At 57.6% G+C, this 13395-nt stretch overlaps 1 protein-coding gene across 7 annotated transcripts in view; it reads left to right on the top strand.

The window, feature by feature from the left end:
• Positions 1-13395, top strand: part of TMEM266 (transmembrane protein 266) — a 138360-nt gene that overhangs the window by 120483 nt on the left and 4482 nt on the right. For all 7 annotated transcript variants that reach the window (XM_074392633.1, XM_039468819.2, XM_074392631.1 and 4 more), the window contains one exon: positions 4392-4581. In XM_074392633.1, the coding sequence (XP_074248734.1) occupies positions 4392-4581 (190 nt within the window). The remainder of the gene's footprint in view (positions 1-4391; positions 4582-13395) is intronic.

Genomic DNA, 13395 nt, shown 5'->3' with positions numbered 1-13395 from the left:
CTCCGAGGGTCTCGCTAGCACCTCTGGAAACCCCCCTGCGCTGTCCCAGCCAGTGACTGGGCCGAGAGCCGTGTGGCCCATGTGCCCTTCCCCTCTGAGGAGTCAGTCCTTCCTCCTCAGGGCAGACGGACAGCATCCAGCCACCTCACACCCTCTGGGTGTGAAGCTTACCGAAATCTGTCCCCAAAGCGGGTTGTCCTGTTCCTCAGCCCCATTCCAGACCACGCCACGCGCTGCCATCTCACCTCCCGGCTGGTCCTTGTACCCTTCCTCGTATCTTATCTCCACCGTAGCCCATATCTGGTCATTGCTGGCACAGACTCTGCAGTAGCTTCCCAGCTGGCATTCTCACGCCCACTGTGGCCCCCTCCAGTCTGTCCTCCGCTCTCCAGTCAGCATGGTCCTTCCAGATGCCCATCCGGCTCACTGCACCGCCACTGCCACCACTCCACCCTTCTGTTTGGAGGACTCCACTGGTTGTTCTTTAAACATCTTACTGTGGCTACAGGCTCTGCCTGGTGGGGCCCTGGCCAAGCTCCCCAGCCCCTTCTGGCCCTCTGGCCCTTGTATACACCATGCTTCCTCTGCTGTAAGTACCACCCCAGCTGTGCTTGGCTCTCAGAGGGGACTTGTTCCCTGCAGCGCAGCTGATAGCCCCCCCCTGCCCACCACCCCTTGCTAGGGCTATCCAGGATTTATCTGCAAGCTGGGGAAGGCATTTTCATTCCCAAACCTGTAACAGAATGTTAACATTGCCCTACCCTGCTTTACCTGACTTCCTACCGAATGAATGAATGAGAAAACTCCCGCACACTTGGGAGTTCATCTCTTTAGCTGAAACTTGCTTCTGCGTATGTGCCTGCATCTGCACATGTGGGCCTGGGGCTGGGCAAGCCCTGGCCTCTGGCTGTCTGGCCTGAATTCCAGCGGGACACTCCTGGGCAGCTCCATATCAATTACAAGTCATCAATAATGCATCCCTTCAGAGCGGCCAGGAAGCCATTAGCTGGCCTGCAGGCCCCGATGAGTGGCCTTGGAGAAAGTGGGCTGGGTGTGCCCATGGGAGGTTCAGATCAGCAGGGCAGGAGGGGCTCCCAACCCCAGCAGAGCTTGGGAGGTTGCCTCCTGGGCCCTCCGTCGCCTATGAGACCTTACTGCCAGAGGGGTGGCTTGTACCCTCTTACCTTGCACATAAAGGCCCGCTTTCTCCCTCTGTGAGCCCTCCAGCCACCTTTGAGTGCTCTGAGTGCTGGGTTGTTGAGGTTCAGTGTCTGAGCCCAGAGTTAGGGCTGAGTCTGTGACCAGGTCAGGGCTCCGTATGTGACCAGAGTCCAGGCTCAGTGTGTGACCAGGGTCAGGGCTTAGTGCGTAGCCGGCATGCGGTCGCCATCTTTGTCTTAGCTTTGTGACAGGGGTGCAGCTCAGTTGGTGGTTGGAGTTAGGGCCCAGTCTGAAGCCACGGAGCTGAACAGGCTAACTGGTTTCCCGCATTGATTTGTTCGTGTATTCAGCAATGTTTATCGAATGCCTTTTGCATACCACGGGACAAAACAGACAAGACCCCTGCTGGTGGGGATACTCTCCTCCTGGGGGTGAAGGGTAGCCGTGGTGCAGTGGTGGTCTCACTTGCTCACGAGAACCCAGTGTGCAGATCTTCCCCATGGAATCTTGCCGGCGGCTTGAAATCAGCCATGCTAGGAGTGTGCGTTTTTTCCCCACCCACCGGAACACCACTGGGGGTGAATCAGAAGTAAACTGATAGCTCTTTGAAAATGGTGGTTTGTTTTCAGGCAGCTAATAAAGACATACCCATGACTGGGTAATTTATAAAGGAAATAGGTTTAATTGACTCACAGCGTGGGGGGGCCTCAGGAAACTCACAATCATAGCAGAAGGGGAAGCAAGCAGGTCCTGCTTCACATGGCAGCCGCAAGGAGAAGCGCCAAGCCAAAGGGGGACAAGCCCCTCATGAAACCGTCAGATCTCGTGAGAACTCACCATCGTGAGAAAGCATGGAGGTAACCAGCCCTATGATTCAACATGGGGATTATGGGAACTACAGTTTGAGACGAGATTTGGGTGGGGACACAGCCAAACCATATCGTGGTGTGATCACAAATATTTATCTGATTTCCTTCCCCAAACCCCAGTGGAATGACAGTAGAAAACGAAATCGTTAATGCATAAGAATTAAGAAACTATCTCTTAGACGAGCACAGTGGCTCACACCTGTAATGCCAGCACTTTGGGAAGCCGAGGTGAGAGGATCGCTTAAGCCCAGACATTTGACAGCCTGGGCAACATGGCAAGACCCTGTCTCTACAAAAAATAAAAACAAAAATTAGCCGGGCATGTGCCCATAATCCAGTTACTTGGGAGGCTGAGGTGGGAGGATCACTTGAGCCCACGAATACAAGTCTGCAGCGAGCTGTGATTATGCCGCTGCACTTGAGTGTGGCAGACAGAGTAAGACCTTCTCTCAAAAACGAAAACGGGAGAGACAGAGAGAGAGAGAGGAAAGAGGGAGGAAGGAGGGAGAGAGGGAGGGAAGGAAGGGAGAGAGAGGGAGGGAAGGAAGGCAGGGAGGGAGGAAACGGAACTCTAAGTTTTCCCCATCAGCACAAAGAGGAAAGAGATTTTAGTGAATTGGGGGAAATGGAGACTAGACAGAATGCTACCTGATGCAGCAGATGGAGGGCTGAAAATGAGGATTAAATCAAAGTCTTTCCCCCTAAGGGTGGGACCCTCTGCCCCATTCGTCTGCCCTACTCCCAGCACAGAAGCAACCAAACTTACAAACTTCGAGCCTCAGGCAGGAAGCTGAAAACCTGTAGACCCTGGCATTGGGAGGCTGTCCTGTGCCAGGTGGCTTCCTGGCTGCCCTGTTGTTCGTGAATGCTTTTAGTTGTATGTGTGTCTTACTTCCGTAGAACTAAAATCAAGAAAACATTAAATACACAACATGAGAAGGTGGTAAGTGAATTCAGATGGGCTGATGCGACGGAGTGCCCGAGGGGCTGCCCTGGGTGTCGGTCAGGGAAGGGCCGTCGGAGGGGCCACCGTGTGATCTGGGACAGAGGCAGCAGCTGAGACAGCGGCCCTGGGATCAGCGCGTGCTTGGTATTATAGAACCAGGAGGAGGACTGTGTCTTGGGGTCGGGTCACGGGAGAGAGGAGGAGACGAATGGGCCGGGTGGGCAGTGCCAGAGGCGGCAGTGGAGGTGGAGGGAAGCGGGACAGCGGCTGGACTTGGGGGGTGGATCGGATGTGGGGACGAGGGAAAGAGAGGAAGCAAGGAAGGTGATTGTATTTTTGGCTGCGGCTAAAATGCGAGGAAAACCCTTGAGGAGCAGGTCTGCAGAGACAGTGAAGAGGCCTGCTCTGACCGCACTGAGTTCGCGGCTCCTGTGAAAGTGACACTGTCACGGAGGCATTGGAGGTGAGAATCCGACACCGGGTTTGAGGAGTCGGGGCCGGAGAGGTGCATCTGGGCGGCGTGGGCAAGCAGGGAACCCCCCAGGCGCGGGCCGGGCGTCGTCCCGGCTGTCCGCCCTCCCTGCTCCGCCCGGTGCAGACGCGGCGTGAGGCGCGCGGGGAACACTAGGTGGCGGTGGCGGCCCGGACCCGAATGTCAGACCCAGACTTCGCGTTGGCCCAGATGTCCCAGGAGGGCGCGGGCGTGGGCATGTCAGCCGCAAACCCAGCAGGTATCTGAAGCCTTTCCAAGAAGCTTTCCCCGACAGAAAGTAAAACAAGATGGGTGCGGCTTTGACGAGGCCGGGTTGCCGTCTGGCCACCGTGTCTTCGTGAATGCGCTCAGCCGTGCGTGAGAAGGTGCCAGGTGCAGTGCAGGCAATCCACATAGGCCGCCCTCCACCCGGGAGAACGCCCTTGAGAGGAAGCAGCCCAAGTCCCCAAAGAGGGGAAAACCCCATTTTGCAGAAAAGGAAGCTGAGGCTGCGGAGGTGACGGGACTTGCCCAAGGCCACCGGGCCTGGAAGCCGCAGGGCTGGGACTGAACCGGGTCTGGTCCTGGGTGTCTCCTCGTGGAGGAGAGAAGCGGGTGTTGCTGGAAGAAAACGAGCCAGTGTTCAGACCAGCGGGCAGTGACGCCAGGATGGGGTCCCCAGGTTGGGACGCGGGCCCTGGATGTCCCGAGGTTTCCTGTTCTTCCTTAGTCATCAGCGTGAGGCATCTGCGTGAGGCTTTCATGCTGTCGGGCGCCCCTTGGGGTGCCGCATCTGGGTCACGAGCTAGAACTGAATTCATACCCAGGGCTTCTGACTCCGTCCAGTAGCGTTTGCACAAAGCGCCCAGAGGTCAGGCTGGGGTCTCTGCCCGGCCGCCCCCGCCCCCGCCCCAGCCCCAGCCCGGCCCTTCTCCTTCCGCAGTTTGAGATCCGGCAGCTGCGCGCGCACCTGGCGCAGCAGGACCTGGACCTGGCTGCGGAGCGCGAGGCGGCGCTGCAGGCCCCGCACGTGCTCAGCCAGCCGCGCAGCCGCTTCAAGGTGGTGGAGGCCGGCACGTGGGACGAGGAGACGGCGGCCGAGAGCGTCGTGGAGGAGCTGCAGCCGTCGCAAGGTGAGTCTGCGTCTCCACCCGGCCCCAGATGGCATGGCGGGGGGCGCCCCCTCGCCTCCCTCCCGCGCCCCGGGACTGTGCGCCGAGGGGCTGGGGTTCCTTGCAGGTGTGTGCCCCCTCCTTCCCCGTGACGGGGGAGCACCGTCAGATAAGCACCCTCGGGACTGCCCGTCAGAGCCCGGGAGAGAGCGTGTCGTCTGGCCACCCTGACCGAAACTAGAAGTGACTTGTCCCCATTTTGCGCCTGTGGCCCCGGCGCGCGTTGTGTGCGGTGACTTCCCTGTCCTTCCAGCAGCTGTAGGAGGAGGTGTGACTCTCCTGTTGCATGGCTGAAGAAACCGAGACCCAGGGAAGCCGTCCAAAGGCGCCCCGCTAATTAGCGGCAGAGCCAGGCTTCTTAGAGGTCCGGGGCTTCCTGCTGGACTGCCATCCACCAGGGCCCCAAAAAGTTCAGGCCCGGGGCCAGAGCAGCCCGGACGGCGGCGATGTTCGTGGAGGTGGGAACACGAGCCACAGCCCAGGGTAGGGTCCTGTATGGAAGGAAGGGAGTTAGTTATTTCTAGATTCAAATCCCAACTCTTCTATCAGCCGTTTATGTGGCGGGACTCTCTTGGGGCCCGAGTCTTGCCAGCTGTCAAATAAGAGCAGTACTAAGGCTTCCTCACAGGACTGCTGCAAGGGCCAGAGGTTTGGGGAAACGCAGGGGGCCACCCAAGCCAGGAAATGGTGGTGCTGGGCTGGGAGCTCGGGCTGTGGGACCCCAAACCCCAGCTTCATCCAGGAGCCATTTTGCCTTGGCATGCCGTGACCCCTCCAGGGCAGCGAGGACAGAGCCGGGCAGGCTGAGCAGGTCGGGAGGCAGGAGGCCCGGCTCCATGACTCGAGGTTTCAGCGTTCCCTTCTGTAAAATGGGCTCATACCTCCAGCTCTGCCTGCCTCGCAGGAGGTAGAGTTATGAGGAACCAATGGCAGTGAGAAAGCTCTGAGGGCTGTGAGGCGCTGCAAAACTGCACACAGGTTTTGGGAAACGAAGTGGTTGCTTTTTTTTTTTTTTTTTAGCTGGGTGGGGAAGAGAAGGTCTCTCTCTTGGAGTGCAGTGGTATCATAACAGTTCACTGCCACCTCAAACTCCTGGGCTCAAGTGATCCTCCTGCCTCAGCCTCCTGAGTAGCTGGGATTATAGGTACACACCACTCCACCCAGCTAATGTTTTTATTTTTGTAGAGATGGGGTCTTGCTATGTTGCCCAGGCTGGTCTCAAACTCTTGACCTCAAGTGGATCCTCTTGCCCCAGCCACTGAAAGTGCTGGGTTTGTAGGCATGAGCCACTGTGTCCAGCCACTCTTCCGAGAGATCTTCAGAGCTTAGAAACATAGAATTTGGGGGCAAGAAGGGGCTTCTGGGTCCAGCCCTTCAGCTGATGTGAGAATCCCATCTATAACCCTATGAGCCGTGCAGCCTCAGCTCACCCTTCTCTAACAGGTGCTTCCTACCTCCCTGGGCAGCCCACCCCACCTCCACCTGGCTCTGCCTGTAAGAAAATTCTTCCTCAGACTGCACTGAGGCCTGGCCCCCCGCCCCCTGCCTCCCCACGGGCCATGGGTTTCAGGCACAGGTGATGCTGTCCCAGCTGAGACCGTTTTGAGATTGTTTCTCCTCCAGGGACCATCACCTGCATGCCCACAGCCAATCCTCGGGAGACACACTCCCCAGTTCTTGCTGTACTGCCCGCTCCGGGAGCTCTCCACTGTTTTAATCTCTCAGAATAATGTCCACAACTGAATGCAGTTACTGGGGAGCTGCCAGCCCAGGGCACAATGCTGAGGGGCCACTCCTGCTTTTTTTTTTTTGCTGGACCCGGGGCCCCCACAATGCAGCCAGAAGGCTCCTGAGTTTGTGGGGAACCCCCTGGCTGAGCTCACAGCTGAGCCTGCCTCACGTCTTCCCACACAGCTCTGCTGAGCCCCGTGTCCCCGCAGCCCATCCTTGGGCAACAACAGGCCTTTTGTAGCCTCGTGCGGAACTTCACGCTCGTCAGCATTCAGCTGTAGTTTGTTGATTCCTGCCTGGACTCCAGGGCTTGATAGGTCCTGATTTGCAACCGATCGCCATTTCCTGATTAATTGAAGCAGCCCCTTCTTCATCTTCCTCATTTAGCCTTTGTTAATGTCTCGATCTCGCCCAGCTGCCTGCCCTCTGCCGTCTCCCCTCCCCCACCATACAGTGAGCATTCCAAAATCTTTCTTCCCACTCCCTGACTTCCCGCCTTTCCTGGTTCCCTGCGTCCCTCAGGAAAGAACCCAAGCCCCTTAGGCTGGTGTATTAGTTTGCTAGGGCTGCCGTAACAAAATGCCACAGGCTGGCTGGCGCAAACTGCAGAAACGTATTGTCTCACACGGCTGGGGCCTGGAACCCGAGATCAAGGTTGAGCCCGATTGCTTCCCTCTGTGGGCCGGGAGCGAGAATCTGTCCCAGGCCTTCCTCAGGCTTCTGGTGGTGGCCGGCAGTCCTCAGCATCCGTGGCTTGTAGAAGCATCACCCTGCCCTGCCTTCATCTGCACATGGCATCCTTCTGTGCACATGTCTGGATCTAGAGTTCCCCTTTTTATAAGGGCCCCAGGCATGTAAGGACCTCATCTTAACTAATGACATCTGCAACCGCCTTATTTACAAGTGAGACTACATTCTGAGGTACTGGGGGTTAAGGTTTCAACACATGAGGAGTAGGTACCCATTCAAGATCAAGCGAGCTTTTGCCCTTCTGCTCCACGGGAGGTTTCTGTCCTCACCGAGTTTGCCTGAGGACACCTGCGTTACCGTTTGACAGGTGTACCCCTGATGATCTTGCTCCGGGCTGCCTCCCCAGCCTCATCTCCTTCCACCCCAGCTCGGCTTTCACTCTAGAGGAATGAAACAGCCTTTAGTTCTGTAAATGCTCTGAGAGGTCTCCGAGTCTCTGCATGCTGTTCATGGGATGGCCCAACCTGCCTACCGGCCTTCTCTTCATGCTTAGAATCCCTCTTAGCGTACGCCCCCAGACCTCCTCACCCTTCCCTGGCAGACTTACACCGACTCCCGACTCCCCCCAGGTCCGGATCCTGCCCCACTGCCAGAAGTGTTGACGTGTGTCTCCCCTCTAGACTCTTTCAGGGCCTGCCTCGGCCTGGGCCCTAGCCAGGTCTCCGTAGAGTTTGTTGCATCGAAGGTCATCTTGAAGGCGGTAACTGATGAAAGTACAAAATGAGGCTCTCTGACATCACTTGTTCTGTGCGGAGCCCTGCGTCTCCTCCGGGAGCTGAGGCCAGTCAGCAGTAGTCCACCCCAGAAACCCCACTCTTGGCTTTCAGCCCCCAGGCTGGTGCTTGTGGAATCTGCCTCCTTCTTTTTGAAAGTTCTCCTGGAAGGTGGGAACAACTTTTGCCCACTTTGCCTGGCCTCCCAAGGATGAAAGGAGCAGATATATGATCTCACAGCCCATTCCGGGATCTTCCCCATGACAGCCTCCTGGCTCTGCCCACTGCCTGTCTTGAGGCTGCAGCTCACCTGGGGCTTGGGCCTGCCCTGTGCTGTTCTTTCTGCAGGTCTAAGCCCTTCCGGTACATCCACTCTCCCCAGCACCTCTCTCTCTTCAGGGTCATTAGCTTTAGAGCTCACAGCACAGCCCTTATTGTCCCTCAGCCAATTACCTACAAGATACTGGATGCCAGATGCCACATTTGAGCCCACAGGGAACCAAGATCTGGGCTTGGAGGGTCCACAAACAAACCAAGCCTTTAAAATTCTCCTGCACATTCTAGCAGTGCTCTGAGGCTTTCAGTCCTGCCCCTCCCTCCTGCTGCTCCTCTCTCGGCAGCCCCTGTAGGAGGCAACTTCCAGGAGGAGGAGAAGGGAGGCAGAAAGCTGGGTCAGCGTCGAAGCCCACTCAGGGGAAACGGATCAGCCATGTGTTACCAGCAGGATGTCACGGGGTCTGCACTGTCCCTGCTCACCCTCCTGGAAACTAGGGTAGGGGGTATTTGGACAAGGCAGGCTCAGGCCTCCCATAGAGAGGGGAGACACGCACCCTGAAAGCAGGTGCAGATGCCTCTCCATCCAGCCCTGGGGTCCCCGCCGGCTCACTCTTCCCTGCCTTTTCTGGGGCATCCCCTGGGTACCTCCCAGCTCTCTGGCTGCTGCCTGCCCCTGCATAGGCAGCTCCCTCTGCACACTGTTTAACAGCCAGCCCCAGAGAGAATCCACGGCAAAGCCAGTGCCTCTAAGACAGAGGGCAGAACAGGGGGCTGGCAAGGGCACCCATGATTCACAGCCTCACGTGGTCCAGGGACACAGGGCATCCCCCAGCTGATCTCTCCTTGACCAGGGGCTGTGTCCAGGGAGGGATTTTCATGACATTAGAAATTATGGCTGGACAAGCTAAGAGCGCTATAGGCCGCTCTGGAGATTAAGTAAGGGCAGCGCTTGTTGCTAACTGTGACCTTCAGGCCAGCAAGGCTCTGAGGCCCACCTCGTGCACAGTGGGACACAGACAATCCAGGGATTAACCTGCAGACAGGAGCCGAGTCACGGAGCCTCGGGAGGGGCCTGCGTTTTGTGGGGTGGGGGAGGGCAGCCCGGGAGGGCAGGTTGCCAGCCCCAGCCGTGAGGAGGAAGCGGCTCCGCAGTCTCAACAGTTGCCAGCAGGTCACAGTCAGACAACGCCAAGCCGCTTCTGTTTAGACTTGCTCTAGCACAAATCATTTTTAAAACCTGGGCTGCAGAGTTCCAGGCTTTGGGGCCTGCCAAGTTCACAGTGCCCCTGTGTAGTCATTAATACTTCCCTCCCAAATTTATTAGTCCTGAAGCTCGCCCATAACTTATGAATTACAGCTCCTGGTGGGAGTGCCCCGCATCTCACCATATATCACAGGGAACCTTTGTGTCCCCCACGCTGCTGCAGCCTCCAGAGACACTGCCACAGGGGTGCACCCGGCCAGCCTGCTCTGTGCCTGCCCTCTGCCAGGCAGCAGCAGGGGAGTGAGCTCAGCCTGCCAAGTGCTTGTCCTTGGAGAGGAGCGGACCTGGGTGCTCATGAAGGCAAGGCCATCCACTGGCCTCCCAGTGTGTGGGCCTGACCGGGACACAGGAGACCCCAGGAACCCCAGGGCTATACGACTAGACCTGAAAGAGCCTCACACAAAGTAGCACTTGAAGCATCCGGAGGGACATGGGTTTAGGACTCAGGTCTGGGTTTGAATTTCAGCTTGGCTTTCAACAAGCTACTTCCGTGATCAGGGCTGGCTTCGTGGGCGCATAAGCTGCGTGGTCACGCAGGGCCCTAGCTTTGGTTCACTGCTCTGCTGTTACCCTCTTGAAATTCTTCATACTTTTTAAACAAGGGACCTAGAAATGCCATAGCTGGTCCCGTCTTCATCCTAGTGTGTCCAGCATAGAGCAGGTGCAGGAGTTCTTCACTGAGAAGCGTTGGGTATTTAGTTACAGGCGCAGCTCTCATCCCTCATACACAGTAGGCGCTCGGTGAACATTAGTGCCCTCCTTGGTGAGGGCTGCCAAGCCATGGAAGGCCAAGTTGGAATTTGGGAGCAGGAGCTCAAACCAGGAATCAGGGCTTTGCGCTGGGCTTTGGGGCCTGGGCCTGCACAGTTCATGCGGTTGGCACCCCATGCCCCCCTTTGCCACGCCAGAGTCCACGCAGCCTGGCCAGTCCCTGCCACCTCCAGGAGACCTGGCCTGGCTGACTCACCACCCTTTCTCTCCACTTCCGCCTCCTTGCTGGGCAGGTCGGGGGCTCCACCCAAGAGGTAAAACCCACATGATGAGCCTTGCCACCGCTGCACTTGGGCTTTGGGAGGATTAGTCAGGTTCGGTTTGCAAAGTGCTCACACCCTGAGAAGAAAGGCGCCGGGCAGCAGAGAGCAGCTGCCACAGAAAGCACTGAGACTTCGGGGCCAGGGTTTCAGGGAGGCAAGTGTTGGCCCCGGGCTAAACGTTCATGAGCTCGGTGACTCTTTGCAGTTCAGCAGCAGAGTAGGCAGTTGCTATCCCCGTTTTATGGATGAGGAAGCTGAAGCTCAGAGTGGCCAAGGGATCTGCCCAAGACCACACAGCAGGTGCCCTGCAGAGCCGGGTTGGAGCTGGGTCTGTTTGGTTTTGAAGCCTGTGTTTGTGCCCATTCTTTCCTGCCCCTCCACGGACTGCACCGCACAGCTCCCTGTGGGGTTCTTCCTGCGTGTCTCTAGGGCTCCCCAGGGCTGAATCAAAGCAAACCCCCAGGGGCAGGGGCTTATTAGATGGAAGGATGGCAGCCCCGTGTGAGGCCAACAGTGTGGCCCATTCCCGGCCGTAAACATCTGTCTGCTTCCCCCGCCACGCCTCCATTCCCAGACCCCCCAGTCTCTCTGTAGGAGGAACCAGCGCAGGCAGTGGTTCCCTGTGAGTCGGGGCGGAGGCTGGGAAGTAAGTCCCTGCAGGCCTCTGAACCAACAACCATCGTCTTCTGTCCAGTCCACCCTAATGGCAGCTGGCATATGCCAAACTCCATGCTGAGCACCAGGGAGACAGTAAAATGTGGCTTCTGCCCTCCAAGGCCCTCGGTCCCCTTCTGTGGGTGGAGACAGAACCCCAGCCCAAGTGGTCAGTTCTGGAAGCAGAGGATCCACCGGCCTGTTGTGACCCAGAGAGCAGGCAGGCCTGACGTCAGCACTGATAGCGAGGCCCAGGCCAGCCTGGCCCTCCGACTCATGCCTTAAAGCTCACTCCGAGGCCCTGTGTGGGGCCAGGTCTGGAGCAGAGGGAGTAGGGACAGGAGGAGCAAGTGCAGACTAAAAAAAAACCCTCACGGCCACCTAGGGACCTCGGCTGTGTCAAGCACATCCCAGGAACGAGTAATCTGATTCATTAAACCCACAGGCAGGGCAGGAGTCCAAAGGGGAACCATGAAGTCTGATCTAAGATTGGTCACAGGGCCAGGGGTCCCTCAACTGGTCACAGACTTGGTGGAAGTCGAGTTGTTGGTAACAGGCACTAAAAAGTGCCAGAAACCAGTCACCAAGATGGAGGACACGGAGGAGGACGGAGGAACCGAGTTCTATTTTGGATGTGTTGAGTCAGAGGGAGCTGGAGGCCAGCCAGGAGGTGTCCAGGGACGGTTGGCCAGACCTCCGAAGCTCAGGAGGGACGTCTGGGCCGAAGGTCACCTGGCTTAGGTTGTTTTTCTCAACAGCTTGCATGAAGATGTGAGCATCCTCAATCATGTAGGCAACACAGAGAAGAATGATTAACACCTTGGTAGACCGAGGACTCAGGACGCCTCCAGCAGGCGGCCCCTATGGCCCAAGCCCAGCAAGCTGACGTTTGCCCAGGGCGATGAGCCCTCCTTGGGGGTTACATGAGTACAGGGTGGGGAAGGCCTGACCTGGCCTCAGCTCCTGCAGAGACAACTGGGTGTCCACGCTGGCTACAGGCTCCACCTGAGCTGGCAGAGGAGGGCGTTTCTGAACACGCTTGGAGGATATGAGGGTACATTAGAGCAGTGATCACAGCAGATCTCTGGCCACCTGCACGGTCTACTCAATAGTCACGGCCTTGCATCACAGGGACAGGGAGATCACCGTGTGAAGTGTGGACCCCTCAGTCTGGGGCTTTCAGAGTAAACACTAGTCCCTCTCCCCTCTCCCCTCCTCCCCTCCCTCCCTCCCTTCTTTCTCTTCCTCCCATTCTGGTCACAGCTGGATCCCATAGTGAAGCCTTCAGTGTGGAAAGGCTGGGAAACCAGGGAGGGGTAGAGAATGCACGGGGGCTTTCTAAGAGACTTCCCAGGAGGGACATGAGGGGCTTTTTAGGTGGTGGAAGGGCTGTCATATAGACCGTGAGTAGAAATGGGCTTGTCCTTACCTATGTGGAACGCAGGACCAGGATGTGCAAGCCTCACACATAGGCGGCACTTCTTATTAAATGTTAATGGGCCGTTTGACTAGGAGTGGATGTCCTGGGAAGGCCCTGACTGCTCCCAGCAGGCAGGGACTCCTGGGCTCACAACCTGGCAGAGAGTGGGCTCACTGTGACTGCTGAGCACAGTTGAGTGAGAAGCTGCCCAGGAGCTGCTGACCAGAGCTGCTCCACAAAGAGGCAGGTGCGCCTTTCCTAGCGGTGTGTGGGTGGTGCGGGAGAGAGCCCTCTCAGGCTGGCTTCAGGGGGACTCCTGCACTGGGGACTAGCCAAGATGCCTCGGGCCTCTGCCCACTCTGCTGTGACTGTCACCTCTTAGAACTTCAGAACCATCTGCCTGGCCTCCTCACAATCTGAAAGAGCCTTGCCAGTGCCCTCAGGGTACAGATAAAGAAACCGAGGCCCAGAGCCCTCTCTGGGCTGGGATGGGACCTGCTCGAGCCCCCATGGCAAGCCGGTGGCAGCACCAGGAAAAGAACTCAGCATCTGGGATTTTCTCATTCACTCCGGCCGCCTCCTGCAAGTGGCTCTTGGGTTAAAGTTTCACTGGTCTGTGGATACTTCAGCTGAGCTCATTGTCCTGCTCACATCACAGGGCCCTCTGGAGTCCCTGCAGGTGTGGTCTCAGGATAAAACCAAGATGAGTGACCAGATCCCCCAGCCTGGCCCACAGGGCCTGGGCGGACCTGAGCCTCCAGCTTGCAGGGACCAGCCACCCCTGGCTTCCCAGGGCAGCAGCCAGGCTAGACAGCATTGGGAGTACACACAGCATACAGATGCCCGGCTGCAGAGGAGAGTGTAGCTGGCTGATGAGCAGGGTCTGGAGCCAGCCCGGGGCCCTCCCTCAGCCCCAGCATTAGTGCAAAACAC

This window comes from Saimiri boliviensis, chromosome 2 (genome assembly GCF_048565385.1).
Source record: "Saimiri boliviensis isolate mSaiBol1 chromosome 2, mSaiBol1.pri, whole genome shotgun sequence".
NCBI classification, from domain to species: Eukaryota; Metazoa; Chordata; class Mammalia; order Primates; family Cebidae; genus Saimiri; species Saimiri boliviensis.
Note: the sequence above shows the minus strand (reverse complement) of the source record. Positions and strands in the feature narration are given on the sequence as shown.